This window comes from Folsomia candida, unplaced genomic scaffold, assembly GCF_002217175.1.
Source record: "Folsomia candida strain VU population unplaced genomic scaffold, ASM221717v1 Fcan01_Sc001, whole genome shotgun sequence".
NCBI lineage: Eukaryota > Metazoa > Arthropoda > Collembola > Entomobryomorpha > Isotomidae > Folsomia > Folsomia candida.
This window is the reverse complement of record NW_019091193.1, coordinates 12897138-12919588: the sequence shown is the minus strand read 5'-3', so window position 1 is coordinate 12919588 and position 22451 is coordinate 12897138. Positions and strand designations below refer to the sequence as shown.

General features: G+C 37.9%; 2 protein-coding genes across 3 annotated transcripts; one reads left to right on the top strand and one right to left on the bottom strand.

The window, feature by feature from the left end:
• Positions 1-397: 397 nt before the first annotated feature.
• Positions 398-11423, bottom strand: LOC110841833 (motile sperm domain-containing protein 2). The gene is made up of 13 exons (XM_022087530.2): positions 8793-11423; positions 8231-8352; positions 8148-8169; positions 6042-6219; positions 5151-5220; positions 5019-5078; positions 4870-4903; positions 2917-3146; positions 2202-2316; positions 1957-2081; positions 1645-1872; positions 955-1107; positions 398-790 (listed from the first exon to the last, which is right to left on the bottom strand). Exons 1-13 carry the CDS (start codon positions 8875-8877, stop codon positions 572-574), a joined length of 1641 nt encoding a protein of 546 aa, XP_021943222.1. The 5' UTR covers positions 8878-11423; the 3' UTR covers positions 398-571.
• Positions 11424-12344: 921 nt separating this feature from the next.
• On the top strand, positions 12345-17723 carry LOC110852329 (kelch-like protein diablo). 2 transcript variants are annotated; one of them, XM_022100372.2, is made up of 15 exons: positions 12345-13028; positions 13480-13755; positions 13833-13995; positions 14069-14183; positions 14266-14296; positions 14369-14640; positions 14717-14980; positions 15081-15297; positions 15385-15455; positions 15526-15618; positions 15681-15792; positions 15878-15993; positions 16087-16157; positions 16225-16386; positions 16460-17723. In XM_022100372.2, exons 2-15 carry the CDS (start codon positions 13620-13622, stop codon positions 16560-16562), a joined length of 1926 nt encoding a protein of 641 aa, XP_021956064.1. In that variant the 5' UTR covers positions 12345-13028; positions 13480-13619; the 3' UTR covers positions 16563-17723. The 2 variants fall into 2 exon arrangements, with proteins under 2 accessions (XP_021956064.1, XP_021956071.1); XM_022100379.2 differs by lacking the exon at positions 12345-13028 and adding an exon at positions 13132-13422.
• The last annotated feature ends 4728 nt before the right edge of the window (positions 17724-22451 follow it).

Genomic DNA, 22451 nt, shown 5'->3' with positions numbered 1-22451 from the left:
TTGTTGCGTGGAATATAAATTGTGCACATTCACATTCCGGAAAATTCTTTATTGTACTGCACATATTTATGCAAATTCCGAAAAACAGTGCCATGCACACAGCTACCTAGTTGCTCCGAACTATATGTGTGCGCTTATATTAACTATATTTTGGCATGACACGCCGCCTTCCTGACTCGGCGTGAGACAGCTACACGAAGATTGCATTATCTCATCTCATGAATTATCCATTAGCAAACGTCGGGATGGTTTTTTACACCAAGTACTTATGATGCAGCTTGGAGAACACGGACCCCACCAGGAACGTCAGTTCCTATCTCGTGGATGTAATTATACATATGACATGACATAACACAGTGCCATTAATAAAACGGATATGGTTCCAAAAGGTCAACGATTTTAGTTTTTGTTCTGGAGTGTGCAATTCTTTATTGATAATTGATTATTACTTTTGAATAATACATATGTCACACTTTATCACCACTTTTATTGCAACCATGTGTAAATAAGTTCATCCATACGCAAAGGCAACAAAGCACCAAACTACTTAATAATTATGCTACTTTGCCCTTTAAATGGTTCCAGGTGCACAGGTCCCATCTCCGGAAACAGTGTTCCAACTGGGAGAAGAAAGTCCACCACCACAACTTTTTGAACAATCTCCTGCCAATCTCCAAAGGTAAATAGAAAGACAGAGAAGTAGAATCACAATCACAGCACCCGCAATCATCAGCATTCGCTCGATTCGATCAATTTTTGCCGTTACTTGTTTGGCCACAGAGTCCGTAATCTTGAAACAAGTTCAAACCCAATTTATAGTGGAGAACTCAAGGCGGGTGTGAGAAGGACAAAAGGAAGGACAAAAGACAAAAAAAAATCCCGAAAATAATGAATGCCATCAAGCACATCCTCCTCTTTTCTATCCTTCTCAATTGAAAAGAAAGTTGAACATACCTTTCTCTCCAAGTCTTCCAACCCGCGTCGGAGTCTTTCATCATTAAGAGCAATCGAGTTCCCAGCAGCTCCCGGTCCCGTATCTCCTGGTCGTGCGTCAACAGCAACATTTACCCTGTACGTCTCAAATTGTGTCCCACTGTGCAGTATTTGCTGTAAAAATTGGAGAATTCGAGAAAAATGTGTTATGTGTGGACTAACGAGGACAACAATGTAGGAGAAAGCTTATCGATCCTTGTGAAATGAACAGACTCATCCTGCTGATGGCTTGTTTAAATTTAATAAATTGAGCGGAAATAATACAGCTTCACAAAATTTAATTTGCATCGATGTATTACAAAGGGGACGGAGAAAGGCGAGAAATTCGAGCCAAAAACGGGTTCAACTCAAATAAACGCCTCTCTACGAAGAAGCTCTGTCTGCTGCTCTTTGAGTTGAGGTCTACGAGCTCAAGATTTTCTCCCGGACTCTGATTCGATCACTTGGCCAAAAGCCATGCGAAATGGTGTAGCCCATGTACCATTAACTTTCTCGACGGCTTAGATATCTCTACGGCATCAAAGCAGCACAAAACTACAAAATAAATGGAAGGGTTCTGAACTCAAGGGACCTTGCCCTTTTTACTCTCGCTCGGCCACGCTACATTTTCAAAGGTGAAGACTTGACCAATTAATTTCAGAATTAACTTACCCGAAAATTGTGTCCCAAGTCATTAGTGTTTATGCTGCTAGACTTGCTTTCTGTAGAGGGCAACATATTTTGAGGAATTATAGCAACTTGTACTTGAAATCGGTCCTTGGTCATTGTCGTGGCTGAGACTCCCGAGTGGGTTTCAATGCTAACACATCCTTTTGCATTTCGATTCAGTATAAATATTATGGGCTTTACTCGATACCGTTCTGGAGACGTGGTCTTAATCTATAAAATGGAAATGCAATTTACATATTTAGTTGTCTGCACGGATTTCCGTTAATTTCCGAACCAGAATGACACCTGTCTTACCTTAATAATAAGCGCATCTCCATTTGGTGATATATTTTTTACAGTTAGCTGAGCAATATATTGATCATCGGCGGATTCGCTGGGTCGGAACACAACGCGATCTTCGACATCTACTAGGCAGTTGTCTAATAAAGGCAATGGATCAATTCAGGATTAGTTTGATATATGTAAGCAATGTCCAGACGGTCTGTTTTATGTGTAATTCGGATCAAGGTTTTAAATTTTACTGCTATTTGGGGTCGTACTTGAGCTGGAATTCGGAATTGGTGTGCCACCACCAGAAGCTCTGTCAGGACTGAGGTCGGAGTAATCAATCTGATGGACTTCGGTACTTGTTCTTCCATTTCCTGAAAATTGGGCCTACATTAAAAGTTTTAAGATTACTTGGATGAGAAACCATGAGTGTTTGAGTACCCTTTTTGTTGTTTTTAATGTGGACCATAATTCTCCCCATCATTTCTCAACAGTATAAAATTATTTTTCATCTGATGCAAAACAATTATTTAAGTATGATTTTAACTGTTTCTATTGATTGAGAAAAGCAACTGGTTAACGAGACTTTCAGATAACAAACTAATGCCAATTAGCACTAACTCAATTAACTGAGACTACGAGTATCTTAGGAACCAGTTTCTAGAAATATCAAATTAACTTAAGATCGGTGATCAATTTATCTGGTATTCCGTACTACCACATAGCAATTCTACAACTTATTACAACTACATATCTAAAGAATGACATATTAATTTAGCAGATGCTCTGAAAATAAATAACTCTTTTTCATCAGGAGTGTAGGGATGCCAACTTCGAAATCCGTTTGTATACTTTCACATGTAAACCCGAATTTCGTACAAATCTGATTTGCATGTTAAACTATGCAAACAGATCTCGAGGTTGACATCCCAATTTGAGGGATACACACTTTAATGTACATACAATGCATGAAAAATGCCGTCTCACCTTATTGTTCTTTGCTTTTGTTTCCATCCCGTTTACATTCATTGAGTTATTGTTAACATTTCGCCTGGATTTTTTAGCCGGCTCAAACTTGAACACATAGTTGTCGGTTCCACCCCATTCGGCAAGCTGATTATCAAGGTCTATATAGTCCTTCAGTGTCTTTTTGTCCTGGAACTTGACTCTGTCTACGAATTTTTCGGGAAGCCACGTCTTGATTATCTTCCAGGCCGCTGTATTTTTTATATAGAAAGATAAAAGTTGCCTTGCTATAGTGCGACATGTATATTTACAACATCGCCCTCCGTATTGATCTTCCACCCACAAGGGACAAAATCAAAACTTTAGAAAGCGCTATGGTCGATATGCATCGCACATTATTTAAAAGGAAAGTGAGATGGATTGCGACGACGTCGCGTGTCTTTGTATAGATCAAGGCAATAATATTAGTCACTCACTCCTCTCTCGTCGCCTTTTCGCTTTCTCTTTCATATGCTTTATGATATCGTAATATATACTCAACTTCATACTATCTGCTTGACAAAATCCATCACTACCACTTTCCAGAGCAGAAATTGGAACTCCATTTCCGTCGGCTTTGGTGGATCTAATGAGACTGAATTTTCATGGGAAACCTGGTCTCTTCGTTTCCCATCTACGTACACAAGCTGACTCTGATCTAATTCGCTATCTATCGTGCTTTTGCATGCACCTACTTCACCAGAACCCAGAGAACCTCGTTGTACATTTTTAGCTGCCAATGCGGATCAGTGAAATGTTTGAAATTCTGCTTGGTACATATACTTCAATGGTGCTTGATTTTTAAGGCTCTAGCTAGTGGTGACGATTTTCAGATTTTATTCATCCCTTTGTGGAAGCGCTTTCTCGCTTTTGAATCTAATGCATATTGAGAAGGGCATCGCTATTGATCGTGTCCTTAGTAAATTTCCTTCTCCCGTCTGACTGGCACTGACAACTGACAACTCTCCTCTTTTAATTTATGCCAACCTTCATTCGTCATTGCCGATCTTTACCTGTTTAATCTATCTTGGTACTAATTAACTTCGAAGGAGAGGTTGTGTCCTATTAACTCACGGATCTCGATGCCCTTTGGTTATGTTATAGTGACCTATGAATGAACAAGAACCCCCAAGTGGTTTGATTCCATGGCCACATTAGCCCTCACCACACCCACTCAGACACGCCCAAAAAACGGAGAAAGTGCTAAGGAGGAGAGGTTGTGTACTATCAACTCACGGATTTCGATGCGCTTTGGATAAGTTGTAGTGCCCCATGAGTGTACAAGAACCCCCAAGTGGTTTGATTCTATGGCCACATTTGCGCCCGCCACACCGACTCAAAGGTACCCAAAAAACCGCTTTCACTCCAGCTTTCACTCACTCAAATCCACGCCAAAAATCCAATTTTACTCGGATTTTGAAAATCCGTACCATTATACTCCCAGAGAGTTGTTTTCTTATATCCAACATCTTACTCAACTTTTTAATGATTATTTCGAAGACATAATTTGCGTTGTTTACTACTACAAGAACGCATTCAGAATTTTAAATTTTAAAAATACGAAAAATTTCAAAAATGTTTAGTTTTATGTTGGATATAAAAAAACTATCTGGGAGTTTAATGGTGTACGGAATTTCAAAATTCGAGTAAAATTGAATGTTTGGCGTGGATTTGAATGAGTGAAAGCGCTACTTTCTCCGTTTTTTGGACACCTTTGAGTGGGTGGCGGGCGCAAATGTGGCCATGGCATCAAACTACTTCAGGGTTCTTGTTCATTCATGGGAGACTACAACATATTCAAAGGGCATCGTGATGCGTTAGTTGATGCTACACAACTTGTTCTCCTTAATGTTAGAATAGCTTACATTTTTATTGAACGTGTGTTATCTCTGATGATTTGCGACATTTGAATAAACTCCAGTAAATAGTACATACCATTTAAAAGCCACGGCATGGACAGGATAATCAGCTGAAATTCGAATTAAAACTTGTTTCAGTCCTTTCGTTAGTATTTCAGATCGAATATCTCCTCAAAGCTTTCAGTATCGGATTAAAAGTTCATTCAAAATGCAGAAAATTCTTACATAGTTCACAAAATACGGGTAATATGTTTTAAGCAATGTGATCAGGTATCTAACAAAATCCTAAAAACAACAATAAAATGATGGATAAGCTATCGTTCATCTTAAGCGATCAGTTATGTTGAAGTATTTTACCATGTCCATGTTATTCCAGCCGGTATTTGTCATGTCGAATATTATGGAAATCTGATCGCTATTAGATTCTCTGAAGGATAAAAAATTATGAAATGAATTCAATCCTAAATGGATAAAGATCATGTTTATTTGAGAAATTTATTTAATCGATATGTCTATTTTTAATTAACCCATGTTGGTATCACCAATCAAGGTTTACATTATTCAAAGCTTTGAGTAGATTGTCTAATACGAAAATATCCACCCAAAATCAATTTTTAACGATACGATTTTTAGCAATATGAAATGCTAAACCACCAATAAAGCTGCCCTTTGACCGTCATATCATCATCTGATACTACTAAACTTTTCATATCGAAATATATATATGATGTTCATATTCTTGTTTTTAGCCAGAGGCAGACTCAATAAGCTTATTTCAATTCACAGAGAATTTTCTTCTACCCGACATCTCTATAGTGCAGACTTTCTAGGCAAACAAGAAAGGACACAGTCTGGCTGGGTATATTTAGAGGAAGGCTGGGCTTAAGCCTCGGCACACAGGGATAACATAATGGAGGACTTTAGCAGGCGGACATGACAGGATGGAGAAAGTAGAGCGAGAAAAAAGAGTCAACTGTATCTAATAGTATTTGGAGAGAAAGGGAAGTAGTTGAGCAGCGGGTGAGCTCGTTGGGAGGAGGAAACAAGTGGAAATATTGCAATATTCTCTTGTATTATTGCAAAAGTTTACAATGTACTCGTAGAAGAACACCAAGTAAAAGCAATTCCCTGCATCGTGCTCAACTATTTATCTACGGAACGTATTGCCTACCAGACAACATCACGATTTTGTATTTTCGGCTGAGAATGTAACTGAAGAAAAAATAGGCAACCAATACTTTCACTTACTTTTCAATACTCTCAAAAGCGTAAACCACAAGTTTTTGGAGCTGTTCAATCTCCACGCTGCCTTTGGTGTGGTTCTGGGCCTTAAAAACAAGGAGTTTTTTCCCCCACTTGTCCTTCCCCCTGATAAATAAGACTCCCTTCTCCAACAGGTCCCTTGGAATCTTGGTGTCGTCCAACTCTAATGAAAACATTAAATTAAGAGATCTCTTAAGTTCTAGATCTGATGTATAAATTGACTTTCTCCTGGTTGGATTTTACAAAATGTGCATGTCGATTAGTATTATGGATAATAGATCATTAAATATATGTATGCATGCATATCGTTTGATCACAGATGACCAAAACTATTTTTTAGATAAAGGAGAGCAATTCCAAACTGATTTGTTTTTATGTGATTTTTTGTCCACGTTTCGAATATAAAATATCATAAAATATGCAGCTAGATCCCATCTCACAATGCTTTAACATTATCCTGTTTTTGGAACCTTGAATAGCTCAACAAGGCAGACCGACATAAGCCCTCAAATCTAACCCTTTATGAGGAAAATAGCCAGTCATCATCAATAGTTTTTGAAAGTTTTACTCTTCAGAATCAAACCCTATATTTACTCTTTTCAACGCTTTCCTTCATTGTGTTCAATATACATAAGTGGAGTTATTAGCAACTTACTACTTATGTACATACACATAGCGCACATGTATGAATGCACGCAAATGCATAATACTACACCAAAAGAATGCTTTCTCAATTGTAAAGTAGGCACTCTCATCTCATTAACTCCGCTGTACTCTGCTATTTGACGATAGCACAAGAGGTTCTAATTTACCTTAATTCTGGCAGAATCTTCCCCATTCAGGAGGCAACAATGCGTGGAAACATCAATACCATACCCCAGCAAAGACGTATGATCCCACAACACTTTTCCATCAGCAAGCTTTCAATGGGTTGAAAGGGATTTATGAGATGAGAGCACTGACATATCGAGTTAACTACTCCAGTCGAGGATGTGACCTCCGGACGGAGTTTATGATAAAATTCTATGTATAATTCTCCCAGTGCTATATGCATATATAGTAGTGCTTCCGGTAGACTCAACTTTCTAGGAGAAAAATAATATCGATCTGAAAACTGGAATGTTATATGTATGTATTTATATGATGATGATCAATGGATGACAAATGTGCACATCTCTTTTTTGGATTAATGTCAACTTGTCGTGCTTGCAATAATTTTGGAACTCAATTCTGGAAATATATAAGTATGTACCAACAAGTACTCAATGTGAAAGTGGCATAGACGTCAATGCGTTTAGAAGACAAAAGTCTATGAAACAAGTCACAGATCCAATTTTTAGGAACCAATTTTAGTCCGTCGTATGTAGAAATCATCGAAAATATTAAATTTTTTCCTTATGTCAGAATCAATAAGGAATACGTATATGTCTGAAGATAAAGACAGCATATGTAGCATAATGAGATGAAGATGACTGAATACTAGTGGGGAGAAAGAGAGAGAGAGGTTCTCTACTTCCGTCTGACTCGTCCGTCTTATTTTGACTTTAGCTTCAGACTTTTGTGTCAGAAAGGAGAAAGTTAGGATACAGTGCTCTATTATTGATATTGGCTGACTCCCTGTGACATCTCTCACTGGTGCAGCGATAAGACGCCAGGTCTTGTACGGAAACAAGTCTCGCTTCCACCAACTAGTCGTGCTACTCCTGCATGTATGTGATCATCGATTTCCCCATTCCCACAAACAATCTCGTGAATGAAGCAAAGTCAGCGTGTATAATGTTGCTTAAAATGAGCATCCCTTGGTCTATCTATGCAAGTCTATAAGAGACAATCAGCGAATTTGAAAAAAATTGAAAAAATAAAAATGCCCCATAATATTTATATATCTAAAAAGAATGACGGCCAATTTCTCCAAGAATGCAGAGTTATGCAAGTATTCAGATGGGCAAGGATTAATTCTTCATTGAATGAAATGATGAAATAAAAAATCTCAGTCACAGTACAGTTCGTCCCTCTGATAAAAAGTTGAATGCCCATGAAAATATTTAGAAGGACTGAAATTAATTTGCGAGATTGATTGAAAAGACTTACCGTTTGTTCCAAAGTCTTTTCTCTGAAACATAAATGATCAAACTTTAGTTCGAACCGTATCATCACATAATTGAAGGGCATACCCATTGACAGCATTCGTACAGAAGTGTGCTGGCTGTGTCCATATTGGATTCGGCATGTGCTATGAACCTTCGCATCCACATTTCATCCGATTTCACGCGCTCCAGGTCATTAGGATGAAAACCTATTTATTTTCAATAGAATAAATATATAACATCAACATTACAACATTCATTTCTCTCCAAAGTCCTTGTACTTGAAAGGAAAATTCATTCGTCAACTCTGATTTGCGCACGGTGGGTGGAGAACCAAAATATAAATAAATAAATTGTGTTTCGCAGAAGAGAAAAGCTGTTCAGCTTTGCTGTTATTTGAATATATGAGCGAAATGGGCTCCCAAGTAGCATATTTAGTAGCATAAAGAAATTATTAGATCTGAAGGACGCATGAGGGAAAACTCGTCTGATAATTCTCCCACAAAAGCAACATGATCCACGAGAAACTGATTCTCTCTGATGCATGCAACTCAACTGTGGTAGTAATTTCGAGGGAAAGTTAAAGATAGGCACAAAGAGACTCATTTTGTCTCCGAAAATAAATTTGGGCATCTTCAATTCAACCAACCTGGCGACTGAGAGGCAACTTTGTCATCGAAATTTTTCCTGAGTGTTGCAATCTGTTGCGGAGTGACGGCATTAATTTCTTCCATCTTGGCGTCAGCTTCACTTTGTTTCAAGCAACAGTTGTAATAGTATTATTATGATAAGCCTGATTTTAAAATGAATTTTTCAGAAGACGACGAAGAAGTAGAAATATTAGCTTGAAAAAAGGCTTTTCAGAGTTAACAATAAGAAGTTTCCACGTTTTAATATTGTTGAAAGGTTTCTATCAACGGCAATTGGTTCAGCTTGCTTTTTTCAGTCGTGTACATATATAGCAAGAAATACTCTTTGTAGTTGCAAGTCGAGTCAATCACATCCTTTACGTCTAATAAATTCTATCGACGAAAGACGCTTTGGAATTCATGAATGTAGATTTAAAGACCTAAGGCAGGCATTCCGCTAAGTCGGACTCCGTTTGAGCACAGTATCTGTCAAGGGTGATCCTCGATCGTAAAAAGGAAAATAAGCAATTTGTACAAAGCCAAGTTGTAAAATAGTGGGCAATGTATCGTGTGTGTGTGTATGGGAAGCTCCTCCTCGAGAAATCAAGAAGCAGCGGATCTCGGTCTCGTTTTCCAACTTTTAATATAATGACATGAACATGGAATGCGAGTGAAGTTTGTTCAGAATGTTGTCTCCTGCTCCGCTTGGCGTGTTTCTCGAGAAAGTCTGGGCTGGTGAGAGTTTAGTTTCACTCCACTCCAGCAGAATCAGTTGTTGAACACGTTGAACTGGAGGAGAAAGCAATGGACGACGACGACTGGTGGTGGTGGTGAAGGTTGCTTTTTGTAGTCGGACGGGGAAAGTGGAACGGGCAAAATGTAATAGTTGGTAGTGGCTGGCAGTTAAATGTGCGTTGGCTTTCTCTACATATTTCTCTCTCTCTTGCATTCAAAGTCTGATGTATTTTGGTACTCGGGAGAGAGAAATTTGGCACAAGTTCCCAAAAGTTGAGTATTCTGGGACCTCTTCTGTCTGTCTGTGTGTGTGTATGGCAGTTTTCTACACTTTCTCCCAACCCAACGCAGCTCTCGTATTAAGTTCTGGTAGACACAACGTTGCTTCTACAATCTATCTACATCTGCATGAAAGACTGTATTTTCCACCGGGATGGAGGAGTGGTGGTTCATATCTTCCTTTCACAATGGTGGACAGCCTTGGAGGATGGTTGGTTCAAGGGATGGGAATCCACTCCTATCATAAGATCGATACGACGAGCACGGAAACACGGCGTAAAATTCCTTTCTTGTCTCTGCCTCTGGTTATCTTACAAGAAAATGGCAGTCCTACTACTCCTTTCTCCGGCTTGATGAAAAAGAGGACGAGGTCAAATAGGAGTACAAATCGTAGACATAATATCCAACTGTCTATTCTTCTGCGGTTGTGGTTACATAGACCGAGTTCCAAACTAGGAATTTATCCTTCCAGCTAGACTCCCCCCAAAATGGTTTGTTAAGTTATATATATAAGCACTACACTTTGAGGGTGGGAAGGATTTATTTTATGGACAGTGTTTGGCAGACGCGGATGTCAGAATTACTGAGATTTTCTCCTTGAGCAATCGAGTTCCTAAAAATAATTCCTTAACCGGTAGATGTTGAGTTGTTGAGCAAGATTAATTGGTCAGTGATTCACGCTTGTACTGTGTTCAGAACAGGATTTTCTGTCCACAAGCTAAGAGATAATCACAGATATATACTGATTGATTGATTGATTTCTGTTTTACGTTCCCCTGATTGATTCACACATGGAGACGATCACATGCAAGAAGAGCATTAAATTTTTGATTAACCCACAAGCTCACTTCTACAACTTTAAAACACTTGATCAAGTAGAATGTTGATACAGTAATACACCGTAATTATTCAGAGGTGCGATGATAATTTGACGGTTCCTCGATACCATTGACAAAATTAGTTCAATTCATGCATCACGTATATGTACAGATCATTAATCTAATTGCACAAATTGCAACACTTGACGTACTTATCACACGAGGTTTGTAGCGCCCATTTGATAGCACTTGAGTTGAACTGTTGTAAAATTAAATACTACAGATAAGGCTGGTCTGCGAAAGACAGGCAACAAACCAGAGCTATCGTAGTGTTTGACAGAGATAGTAATAAATATTTCACCATTGGAATGCTGGACTTTAACTTGAACACACTTTCGACTTTAATGGTATGTAAGATTCTGTCATTATCACTTCTCTGACATTAAGTTGCAACGAAACTCTAGATAATACAGAACTTTGAATACTGAATGAATCTGTAAATGGAATAAGAAGTAGGGACAATAATATTTGTACTGCTTTGTATCAGTTCATGTACGTATGCAACGCGTCATCATGACTCGATAGACACACATTATTGTGTTTGTTCAACTCGTTGATAAATGCTCTCACCAAAAAACTTAATGCTCTATATTAACAATACGACTAACTGACTGTCCATCAAATGGAACGAATCGGGCTCCAGTGAACTTTGGATGTGGATTGATATTGACTGTTTGTTTTGTAATTTCGTACGAATACATTCGTGGTTCGTAGAAGCTTGGTTTTATTCGGGGAGCTATGTGTGTGCATAAAGCCATGAGTAATGATTTTATGTTCCTATTTCAACCTATAAAAATATACTGCAACATATGCGACAGCAACAGCTTTTGGGATTGGTTAATATTATGTGTATGATGTCCCTTACAATTTACTGTTCTAGAGATACATACTTATTTCACAATACGGTTCCATTTAAATATTGTGTTACTTATATAAATACATATCTTGATAGCATGCGACCAAAATAACTATAACGCTTAATGAAGATATATGTGTGATGTGTAAATACACACGTGATAACCAACTATAATCACTTCAATATATTTACAGCACGCATCGTGGAAGTAAAATCTCCCTTAGAATAAAATAAATCACCAGCATTTTTGGGCATTATGTTTGCATTTGACTCAATCATGAAATAAGGCGATTCATGTGCTTCTTCTTGCGATATGTAATGTTAACTTATACGATGTGTGTAAATCTCTCAAGGTTTACGTTGGGCATGTCTGTCACGTAGTATACACACGGAGTCATATACATATGCAGTAAATCAATACAAGTGAGACTAGTATTTACCAAATCATCAATTGAGTTGGTTAACGAGATCAGATCGACCAGTCAAGGCTATCTGCATAGAATGGCCTATTCTCGACTCAACGCTGGACGACTGCACAAGATTTAATTTGAGTGAACTAAATAATAAATGATTTCCGGAAATGTACGGCATGCACTAAAAGCATTTTATCATGGAAATGAACCAAGCTTTTATTTATGAGGCTTTTATCTTTATTAACGATGCTATATTGCAACCTTTCCTTAAGAGCTGCTGTTAACACAACCAACTCGACTCACAGATGCGCTATTTATCACTACAAAACTCCAGAAATAGGCGGAATATAAACCATGAAATGATGAAGAGGTATATGCACATGTGGTGTGTTTCTCGGAGCAGATGGCTGTTTGACATTTAGTGGAGAAAAGCTGCATTTCTCCATTAGCTAAAACCCCCTTGTCCCACACAACCACTGCAATGTTCGTACCAGGACAATATCCACGCACGGAAGGTTAAACGGTGGCATTCATTCGTGTATACAACACGAACTTTACACGTTAGCAACATGCACATATCAATATCAGGAGAATCTACTGAATGTACAACCAAATGGCTCATCTTGTGCGAGTGAGCTATGCATTTCCTGGCCTGGTGGAGGAAACTGCTTTGTGTGGAGAGAGGCAGCGGTGGTGGTTGAGAAATTGATTGACCTAAATCCGAAATCGGGTAAATGGGAAAGGAGGCCGAGCGAGGTGCTCGCTTGGTGTGCGACGGGACCACTCCGATTCCTCGTATTCCTCGTCGTCCTGGGTCCTGTTGTGGTCGTGGTGCAAGTTCTGGGGGAAAGTCGTCAGTTGTTCGTGGAGGGAGGTGGTCAGAGTGAGACGGTGGTCAGGTCAGATCGTCTCCTAGGTCCAGGTGTGGTTTGCACAGGGTGTGTCTGGGGGAGACAGAAGGTGGTCAGCATCGTTTGTGTGTCAAGGACGGGGTCATTCATTATCATTACATATCATTATCAACGTACAAGTGACAACAGGTTAAATCATAGCAAGGTTGAACCCAAGTGACTCCATTACTGCAAATTAATCCAGGTGAGACCCATTACAGTTAAACAACTCTCAATATCCATTCTGTATTCCCTTGACCTTGAAGCTGTGTTCAAGGATTTTATGTGAAATGCCATGAAATGAGCCGTAAAATGTCAAATAATTATTTTTATAACATGTTATTATACAACTATGTATACTAGATATACAACTATGAGGCGAGAGTGGTTAAAAATGAGAGGTTTCTCATGTTGGTCACCAATATGAGATGATGGCAGGAAAGTGAGAAATCAATATCAGACTCACAAAACAAACCAAAACATCTGAAAATACAAAAAAATATTCCTGACTTGTAATTATGTATATATTTCATGGAATATTGGTATAAAGTGCATACTTATTTTCCTGAACATAAGATAAGTGAGATGGACTTGGACAGGTAGGGTTAATTACAAAATTTATTCAATATACACTTATCCATTATTTCCTTTTTCAGTTATTACTCTTCTACAACATATATACCTAACAATCGCAAGTTGGAGAAGGCAATCCGGTCAGCAATGAATGACTGGACATTCAAAATGTAGCACATGCAAAAATTAGTCTGAGCACTTGCACCCCCAGACGAGTGAAAGCATGAGTACTAACAACCGGTGGTCGCGGGCTCAGAAGATGGGTGACTGCAAGACCTGTTTGTGTCGAATATCTCCTCAGAAAAATAGGCCAGAAATTTCCGATGGATCTGACGAAGAAACGCCCAACATCAATGGAGGTACGTAGACTTATGTAACTACCAACTATCTATATTAAATGGCATTGATTAATTGTACATACATAAATTAACGACAGAGCTGTGCGACTCCCAAATGTCGTACTCCCTATTGCGTACGCTCAAGTCGATGAGGGATGACGAGTCTCTCTGCGATGTGACCATCTGTGTTGGAGAAACACCCACTTTGGAGAAATATGCAGCTCATAAAATCGTTCTTGCTGCTGCTTCGCCATACTTTCGGTATTATTTTATGTCCTCCACAATAATACAGTTCGGGAACATATTTAAAAACAATAAATTTCACAATGTGTAGAAAAATGTTTAGCTGCGGATTTCGGGAGGCTAAAAATGGGCACGTCAAGTTTCACGATATGCAACCACAAGTTCTGGCAGCAGTACTAAACTTTATTTATACGGGGAAAATACAGGTACTTGATTTAAGGGAATTGTGTAACTTCTTAAACTGGAGCATAATAGTAACGTGACGCTAAAAATCGTCGTCAATTTCAGATGGATGAAACAATCGTGGATGGCCTACTAGGTAAGGAGAATAAGTAGGCTAAGGTTTGTTTGCCGATTAAGCTAAATATCAAGTTTCAATCGTTTTTATTAGATGCTGCAGATCTTCTACAACTGCCCTCACTGCGAAATTTGTGTCTGTGGTGGCTTACGAATAATTTGAGCGCCTCGACTTGCCTTGGGATTTATGTGATGGCTCTACTAAGGTCCCATCTAGATTTAGCTGAAACGGCAAAGTTGTATGCTGTAGACCATTTTCGTGATGTAATGCAAGGAGAAGAATTTCTTCACATTTCTGTCGAATACTTGATTGGGTTTCTAGATGTTCCATTTCTTGCTTGTGATAATGATGGACAATTGCTGAACGTAATTACAAAAATATAAAAACATCGTACAACCAATAATATTATATTAATGAGTTTGACTGGTTTTTAATTTTTAGGGTCTACTCGAGTGGGCAAATCACGATCTGGCTGAAAGGAAGACATTCATGCGAGAGTTGATAGGAAAACTGAATCTGGAAGAAATTGCTCCTCAAGTGTTGATTGAAGTTATTCATAATCCTGCAATAGCTGGAAATTTGGATCTAGAAAAAGAAATTCGGGACTCTTTAACGAATGTTCTGTCCAGAAAATTTGATGATACGTCTGAATTGGATGAAACACTACCACGGCATCATGTGGCAAGATACTATAATCAGCAGAATGTAATTATATTTTATTAAGCCAATATTGTCGGTTAATGAATATGCATACTACGAATATTTAGGCAATAAAATAATAAAATTTGTTATTTGTAATTTGTAGGTCATTTTGGCAGTAGGTGGCGAGTCTCAAGGACAGAGTCTAAGCAACGTAGAGTGTTTCATGATGGGCATATGGAAATGTAGCATTCCATTCGAAAATGGGACAGGAAAGGATTTTTCCGACGTCGCCGTGATACCTACCATGAAACAATGTAGATTTTACGGTGCTGTCGCCAGTCAAAATTATAAAATGTATGTTGTAGGTGGACAAGATTGTGGTAAGTACAAAAACTCGATACCATCCATAGTTTCCATGTTTTCCTACAATCAGACTTTTGCATTCGTTTCTATTACCGCTATTTTAGGATTTCCACTAAATATTGTCGAGCGGTATGATATCCTTCAAAATCGGTGGGAGACTTTATCACCCTTACCAGTAAGTTGAGTCAGAACAAGTATGCATACATACAACTAGACAACTGTACATCAATCAATGTTTTCTTAAGGTTTCACTTCATGGTTGCGCAGCTGCTTTTGTAAATTCACGTTTGTTTGTCATCGGTGGAAGAAGTTCTAAGCAAAATGAAAATTTAGTTTGGGTACGCGTACACATTCGGAAATGACCGAAAATGGACTCGTAATTATATTCGAATATTTGCAGGTCTACGATGAGAAAGAAGACTGTTGGCAAGAATCGATACCGATGAAGCAACGCAGGGCACATTTGGCAGTTGCAGGATTTAACGGAGAACTTTTTGCAATGGGTGGAATGGGTAATTTTTAAATACAATCTCTTTAAAGAGTGGTATCGTTACAGGATTATATGTATGTACATGTATTACTCCTTGTTGGCTGTAGGTGGAAAACATGAAACGGATGATGATTTTCTTAACACTGTGGAAAAACTTGATTTGCTAACCAATACTTGGACAACACTGGCTCCTATGCATGAGGATAGGGCTTTCCACAATTCGGTATTAGCAATACATGCACATATTTCAGAATAAAATTCAGCAGCAAAAAAAAAATAACGGAACTTTCATTTACTAATGTTTTCTATTTGCCAGGCTGTTGTAGATTGCTTTGTGTACAGTATTGGCGGATGCGATGGCAAAATATGGCTAAGAACAGCAGAGAGGTATTATTACACGTACGACTAGTTTTCCTTGTTAAAATGTGTTCGTCAATTATGTATATTGTTTAAGATACGATACCATGTGTGGACAATGGTCAAAAATCAGCAACATGAGCATTCCAAGAAGTAGCTTCGGTGTGGCAACATCTAATGGACGAATCTATTGTGTTGGGGGATTCGATGGAGTTCACTTTCTAAAAACGGTTGAAAAGTATAATCCAAGAACTGATCGGTGAGTTAATGATAAATCTGTAGATATGATTAAATTTTATAGCCCTTAAGGTCATGTACATTGTTGTCTACAGGTGGCACGTTTCATGTAGTATGCAAATAGAACGGCATGGCCTCCATGTAGCAAGAATTTCCCTTCCATTGAAAACATCAAATTCACCTAATGAGTACTCCTGACCACAACTGATGTTAGAATTTGGAGAAAAGCTGGAAGACATATTTTCACCAATAGCTGATGGACGAAACAGGCGAGGGCTGTTTCCATTTCAACAACTTCAAGCATCTTCTGCTATGTCTCGCTCCGGATCATTGGATCCTCTGCCAGACGGTTCTTTCCGACAATCCAAAAGATCTGACAATAAGATTGGCATTATTCCACCCCGTGGACGTTCGAGTCGTCACGTATCACATCTCACTCGATTTGTTATTTACCTAAGCTGCATTAGAGCTGTGATGGATGGATATCTTCCATACTCGTATGAGCCAGCCAGCAGCTCTTTGGCGAATGTGGTTCTAGACTAGGATATACGTGCTCAGGAAATTAAAATGGCCATTTTCTCTCATTTCGAATTGAACATGGTCATGTGTGCTGACTCTATTTTAATTAGACCATTTCTCGTTAAGTATGTAGGACGTACATGACCGCCGATAATTACTCGGAATTAATGCCCTTGTATACGTGCGACATTCAAGTGCGTGCCCGTGATGATGTGATCCGACGTTTATGTATTTCTCGTAATTATGTAAATAATCATGCTGTACGTTAAATCATTTAATCTTGTTCTCTCCCTCTGCTGACAACTTTCTTCCTGCCTGCAGAGAGGAGGCATTTTTCATATTTTATCTTGATTTAGGAATAGTTAAACTGAGGTTTGGTTATTGTATGCAAAAGTGAATTATTGAGTGCTTTCAAAAGAACAAATGGTGCTAACTTTGTGTTACGCTGCTGTATGAATGTTTAGTTGATCTAATAAGCGCGTTGAATCGTCCTTCTCATACAGTGGCGAAGAGTTACAACGGTACCTGATGTGTCTATAATCTACGCCTATCGATATCGAATAAAGGCAAGATTAATGGAATATAAGATATGTACATAATCCAATAATTAAGGTATACTTTTGAATTATTGAAATTGTTCTATCGGTATTCTAATAAGAGTATAGTTAACATATTTGTAATTAGATTCTATATAAATATATAATCATCTAAGAAAAGGGATCATTTGACTTTTTTGTTGTGAACGATCTAGTTGTACTGGTTCTTGGTTAATTAATAAGTTGATGATGCTTGACTAATTACGTTATTAAATAATCAACATTTATTGCATTAATTACTCGACCTCCAACGATGTACGTGATTAATTTCGCCGCTGAATATTTTAATAATCAATCAATCAAGCATGTAGACCAAATACTTTAACAAAATTCCAGATCCATACATATTTCGTGCGTTCCTGTTGACTCTCGGTGCACGTAGGCTTCTTTGGCCGGATCTCAAGACGTGCTGGATTGATTTGAGATTTATGTAATATCACATCATATCGCCTGACAATTATTTTCTCTCTTTAATTGCAAGGTTAAATTTAAACCTTTACTTGTGTGATACGATCGGTATACACATGTATCTAAATTACAAGCCAATGACTAATCGAGAGTCCATTGAAAGTATCTCAATCACCTTGTCGCACACAACTCACTCTAATTTCAATTAATCAATGGCAATCTTTATGAATAATAATAATGTGGATGGCAAACACTTGAGACAAAGAATTCCAGCCAACCCTTCAAGAATATGGCATTGTTGGTATCCATGCATGCACTCACCATAGTTAATAACCCATTATTGAATAGCAACCAATAAAGTTGGCTAGATATGTACCTACACAGATCAAATACACATGTTTGTGAAGTAAAGGTCGTCTCTGCAAGACATGAAATGTAGTAAATTATTATATAACACAAGATCTCAAGGAGCTCGACAACCTGACATCGACACGTAATTGATGTAAGGGTACCACCACCTGCACACACATGCGACTGCCAACCAACTAACCAACTATCTATAGCCAACGATCACAAAACAATGAAAGAGATCAACCCATTCATCCTTTCATTTTCTGCTACAATTATTGGTCAGAGAGGGTGAGGCACTTGAGGTTGGTCGACTGACTCGTAATTCTGCCATATCCTTCTAGCTGCGATTCGTTTGTAAAAACGGAGGGACATTGAAATGATGCATTGGTCTACATTTGACATTTATTACTCTGAGCTATTAGAAATACGGCTTAGACATCCAATCAATAACGAATGAATTGAAGAATGGACCTTATTCCAATCAGTAAGAATATGAATTCACCAAACCAAAGTAGTGAAAGGCAAGATTAGAGCTCACTATCGCATTTTATGCATATGCTCGATCCAATCAACCTGTTGTTTAGGTCTCACCAAATCGCTGTTTGCTTATTCTTGCCAGTGATACTATTATTTAAGTTGTTTTGTTGAGTCTCATGGAAATTTCTGGTTTTCATCATGTCCATCCCCAATTGTTTAAGATTGTCAACCTTGATGCCGACTGTGAGCATTCACTCGGCAAGATTATCAACACCAGACTCGTTTGTGCATGTAATCATAAGAATAAGAATAAATAAGGTCTTTTGTCTATCTCGCATCAATGATATTTTGTATTGTTTTCGTCTCCTTGCATAATTGGTATCACGTATGAAAATCCCAACCGGAATATATCTATGTATCTATAACCATCAACGGAATGAATGTTCCGTAACGTTATATGTGTAATAAATTAGTTCATACAGCAAAATATTACATCGTTCGGGCTTAAAACATTTAATTGAACACGACGGAAATACATATTTCGTTACGTCGTAGATAGTATAGAATAAAATCCTGGTGGAATAATACATCCATGTTTAGTGGACCCGAAGAACTTTCGATGCATGTATGTACATCTAATATGTGTAACTAATTTGTTGAAGAGTAATGAAATGATGAGATTCCGTGCATCCTGACAGCAGAATAATAATAAATAAGATCAGAACGAGTTGTTTGAACTCCATCGTCGTCGTTTCATATGCACGTGCTTTAAATAAACTCATCGTAGTTTATGAATTACGTGTTTTCATATGTGCAAAGCTGACTGGCACAATTCAATTGTTTTGCGAAAAACATGCATACATAGATACATACATAAAACTAAACTGTTCAGTTGATGGATAGGTCTGTCGATTATAAGATTTAGGTATGTACTTATGTGTTCGGTATTGATTAACATTGTTGATTGATTATGTTCGGATACTTTGCATAAATAATGATAAACGACGATCCACTATCTGGATCTAACTCAATTTTTCTGCTGCTATTGGCACAATTATCATATTATGAACTACAAAATATTTTTAACAAAGTCGTAGCATTTTGCTCAGCTTAATCGCCTTTCAAATGCCATTTCAAGTAATCATCAGTTAAGATTTATAATCATGTTCGACAGAAGCTACATATGTACCAGCATCATCAATGGTACTTTGAAACAGATTGAGAAAAGTGTGTAACAAGAACTCAACAATATTACAAAAATGAGGACATTTCTATATCAAATTTACAGCGTTATATCAATTTGCTTTTTATCTGTTGTTACTTTTATTTATATAACGTGCCGGTGGTGGCATGATTCAAGTTTAACAATGCAAATCAATAAAACACTTACATAATAATCTAAATCCGACGTTAAACGACATATATTTACGCATATCTTTCAGTAATGCCACAAAATACATGAAATGCATGTTAAGAATGCATTTCGTACTATTTATTAATTATGCGTATGCAAATGTATGTATATCTGTATATATTTGGCGAAGCCAATTCATCATTACCTGATTAGTCTGACTTATATTTATATGCACATACATAGAGCATCAGTTCCCTCAACTTAATTTATCTAGTTGCATGCTTCAACAAGGCAAGAATACTGCACGGTTGATGGTTTACGGTGATTTGGATTGTGCAAATGCATTCTTGTACAATTACATTGGAAAAGGTAGTTGTTATTTGTAGCCAGAGGGTGTTCCTGATTCCCTTCCGTGTCGCATTGTCACAGTTCAGACATGACAATAATCACTATATAGCGTTTACAGGCAGAATATTTTTCTGCCCATGTATTTGGTTTGGCTATACACACATGCATACGCTTTTTTAACCACTTCGCCCCTATAACGACTATGTGGCGTATTTGACCTTTACACCGAATACGACCATGTGGCGTAAGTTCCCTTGGCACCGGAATACGACGATGTGTCGTATTGACCCTTGACAACGGATACGACTATGTGGCGTATTTTCCGTTCACGCCGGCCTACGACTATGTGTCGTATTCGAAAAAAAATTAGGTCATTGCCCTTCTAAGTCCAGGAAAGTATAGTTTTGAGACAATAACCCTTTTTTGGACGGGAAGATGAATTGCCTCTTCGGAATCAGTGTTATAAATGATGGCAAAAACAATTTATAGCCATGTGGCTATTTCTAGCCTATACGCCCTGTTTTGAAAATTCCTGTTTGATGGGATTTTCGTCACCTATTTCAACAGCGCTATCCGATAAGATTAGAGAAATTGTTTCTCTCGGATTTGGAACGCACCAACGGGCGTTTTTGGCGGGAAAACTAAACGTTCGGTGAATTGTATGAAATTAATATTATAGGCTACAAATAATATTGCCAGTCGGACAAAATACGTCAAAATTAATTATTACGCATCTGGACTTGGTGAAATCTCTTTGGGCGGGAAAATTAAGCGACTGCCCGGAATTAATAGCATTTAATTTTCCCGCTTAGGTTTGAGTTCTATTCACCAAAGGCTGGCTTAGAAAAGTTGATGCTACAATTAATCACTCCCGCTGCTGTCAATTTAAACTCATTTCAAGAACTTTTGGTCTTCCCTCCCAAAGTGTGCGTAAATTTTATGCAAGCTAGATGTACAAGAAACAATTTTTACATGTTTTAGTGTAACCACTAAATTAATTATAGCCTATATAACGAATTGAAAGCAAGATTTGCGAAGTTTAATTTTCCCTCCCAAATCGGCTTTTGGGGCGCTTGAGGCGCGATAATCGATTTTTTCGAATTTACGTACTATTATGTAAGTATTACTCAATGTTTGTTTAACTTTCCATGCAATTACAATCACTTTTAAAATTCGGCGTGTTGGCTATTTTCGGCTATAAACATTAGTGCTCGAAAAAATGCACAAATGCAAATTACAACTCAAAATCCGTTCCCAAATGGTTATTCGTATCAACTTTCATAAAAAAACTGTCCAGAATAATTCCGGTGGGAACACCATTTTTCAATTCATCTCCTAGTAATTAACGTCATGCAGTAGGTGAAAATTCCGGGGTCAAGGGAAGAAAAAATTCCACGTTGCTAGGGGTGAAAGGTATGAAAATATGCGTCGCTCAGGGGTGAAGTGGTTAATTCAGTAAAAATATGCTTGAATATGGAGAGTTTCCATCATCCATCATCATCCAGGCAAATTTTAAAAGGTGGAATCATAGTCGGACATAATTATAGTGTTTGAGACTTAATTTTGCATTCTGTACGCAATTGTATTTATGCGGAGCAAATGTCAGTATTTAGAATTCATTCCAACCCCATCTACTTAATTCCATGATTGTTTTCTAAAATTGAGCTCATGGAAAAAGTTTGCTTCCGATAAAATTTATCAGAAGTTAGATCATTTCATGCTCATATACTCGGGACACGGGGAGGGAAAAGTGAGACTAGATGTGACCACTGCACTGTAGTTTATGTAGATCTCAAGAAACCCGTTGGAATAAGTACCACTTTAAGAAAGAATAATTACATTGTTAGACAAAATTACTTTGAAATCTTAAAATAGCAATGGTAGGTTTATTTTGAAGTTGTGGTCAAAGTTGTTACGGAAAAATACGGCAGGAGAGGATATGAGAGCACAAGACAGGTATGTATGTGGTACAAATGATGCACACACACGTTGGCCAGGTAAGCATGCAGTAATTCATGAATCAGTTTCAGTGCT

Excerpts from the sequence above, each read along its gene's own strand:
- LOC110852329 (XM_022100372.2), top strand. The coding sequence starts at position 13,620 with ATGAGTACTAACAACCGGTGGTCGCGGGCTCAGAAGATGGGTGACTGC. Across the intron at positions 14,641-14,716 it reads ATGATGGACAATTGCTGAAC|GGTCTACTCGAGTGGGCAAA; the intron begins GTAATTACAAAA and ends TTTAATTTTTAG. Across the intron at positions 16,387-16,459 it reads TATAATCCAAGAACTGATCG|GTGGCACGTTTCATGTAGTA; the intron begins GTGAGTTAATGA and ends TGTTGTCTACAG.
- LOC110841833 (XM_022087530.2), bottom strand. The coding sequence starts at position 8,877 with ATGGAAGAAATTAATGCCGTCACTCCGCAACAGATTGCAACACTCAGG. Across the intron at positions 8,170-8,230 it reads TGTACGAATGCTGTCAATGG|AGAAAAGACTTTGGAACAAA; the intron begins GTATGCCCTTCA and ends TTTATGTTTCAG. Across the intron at positions 791-954 it reads TGGAAGACTTGGAGAGAAAG|ATTACGGACTCTGTGGCCAA; the intron begins GTATGTTCAACT and ends ACTTGTTTCAAG.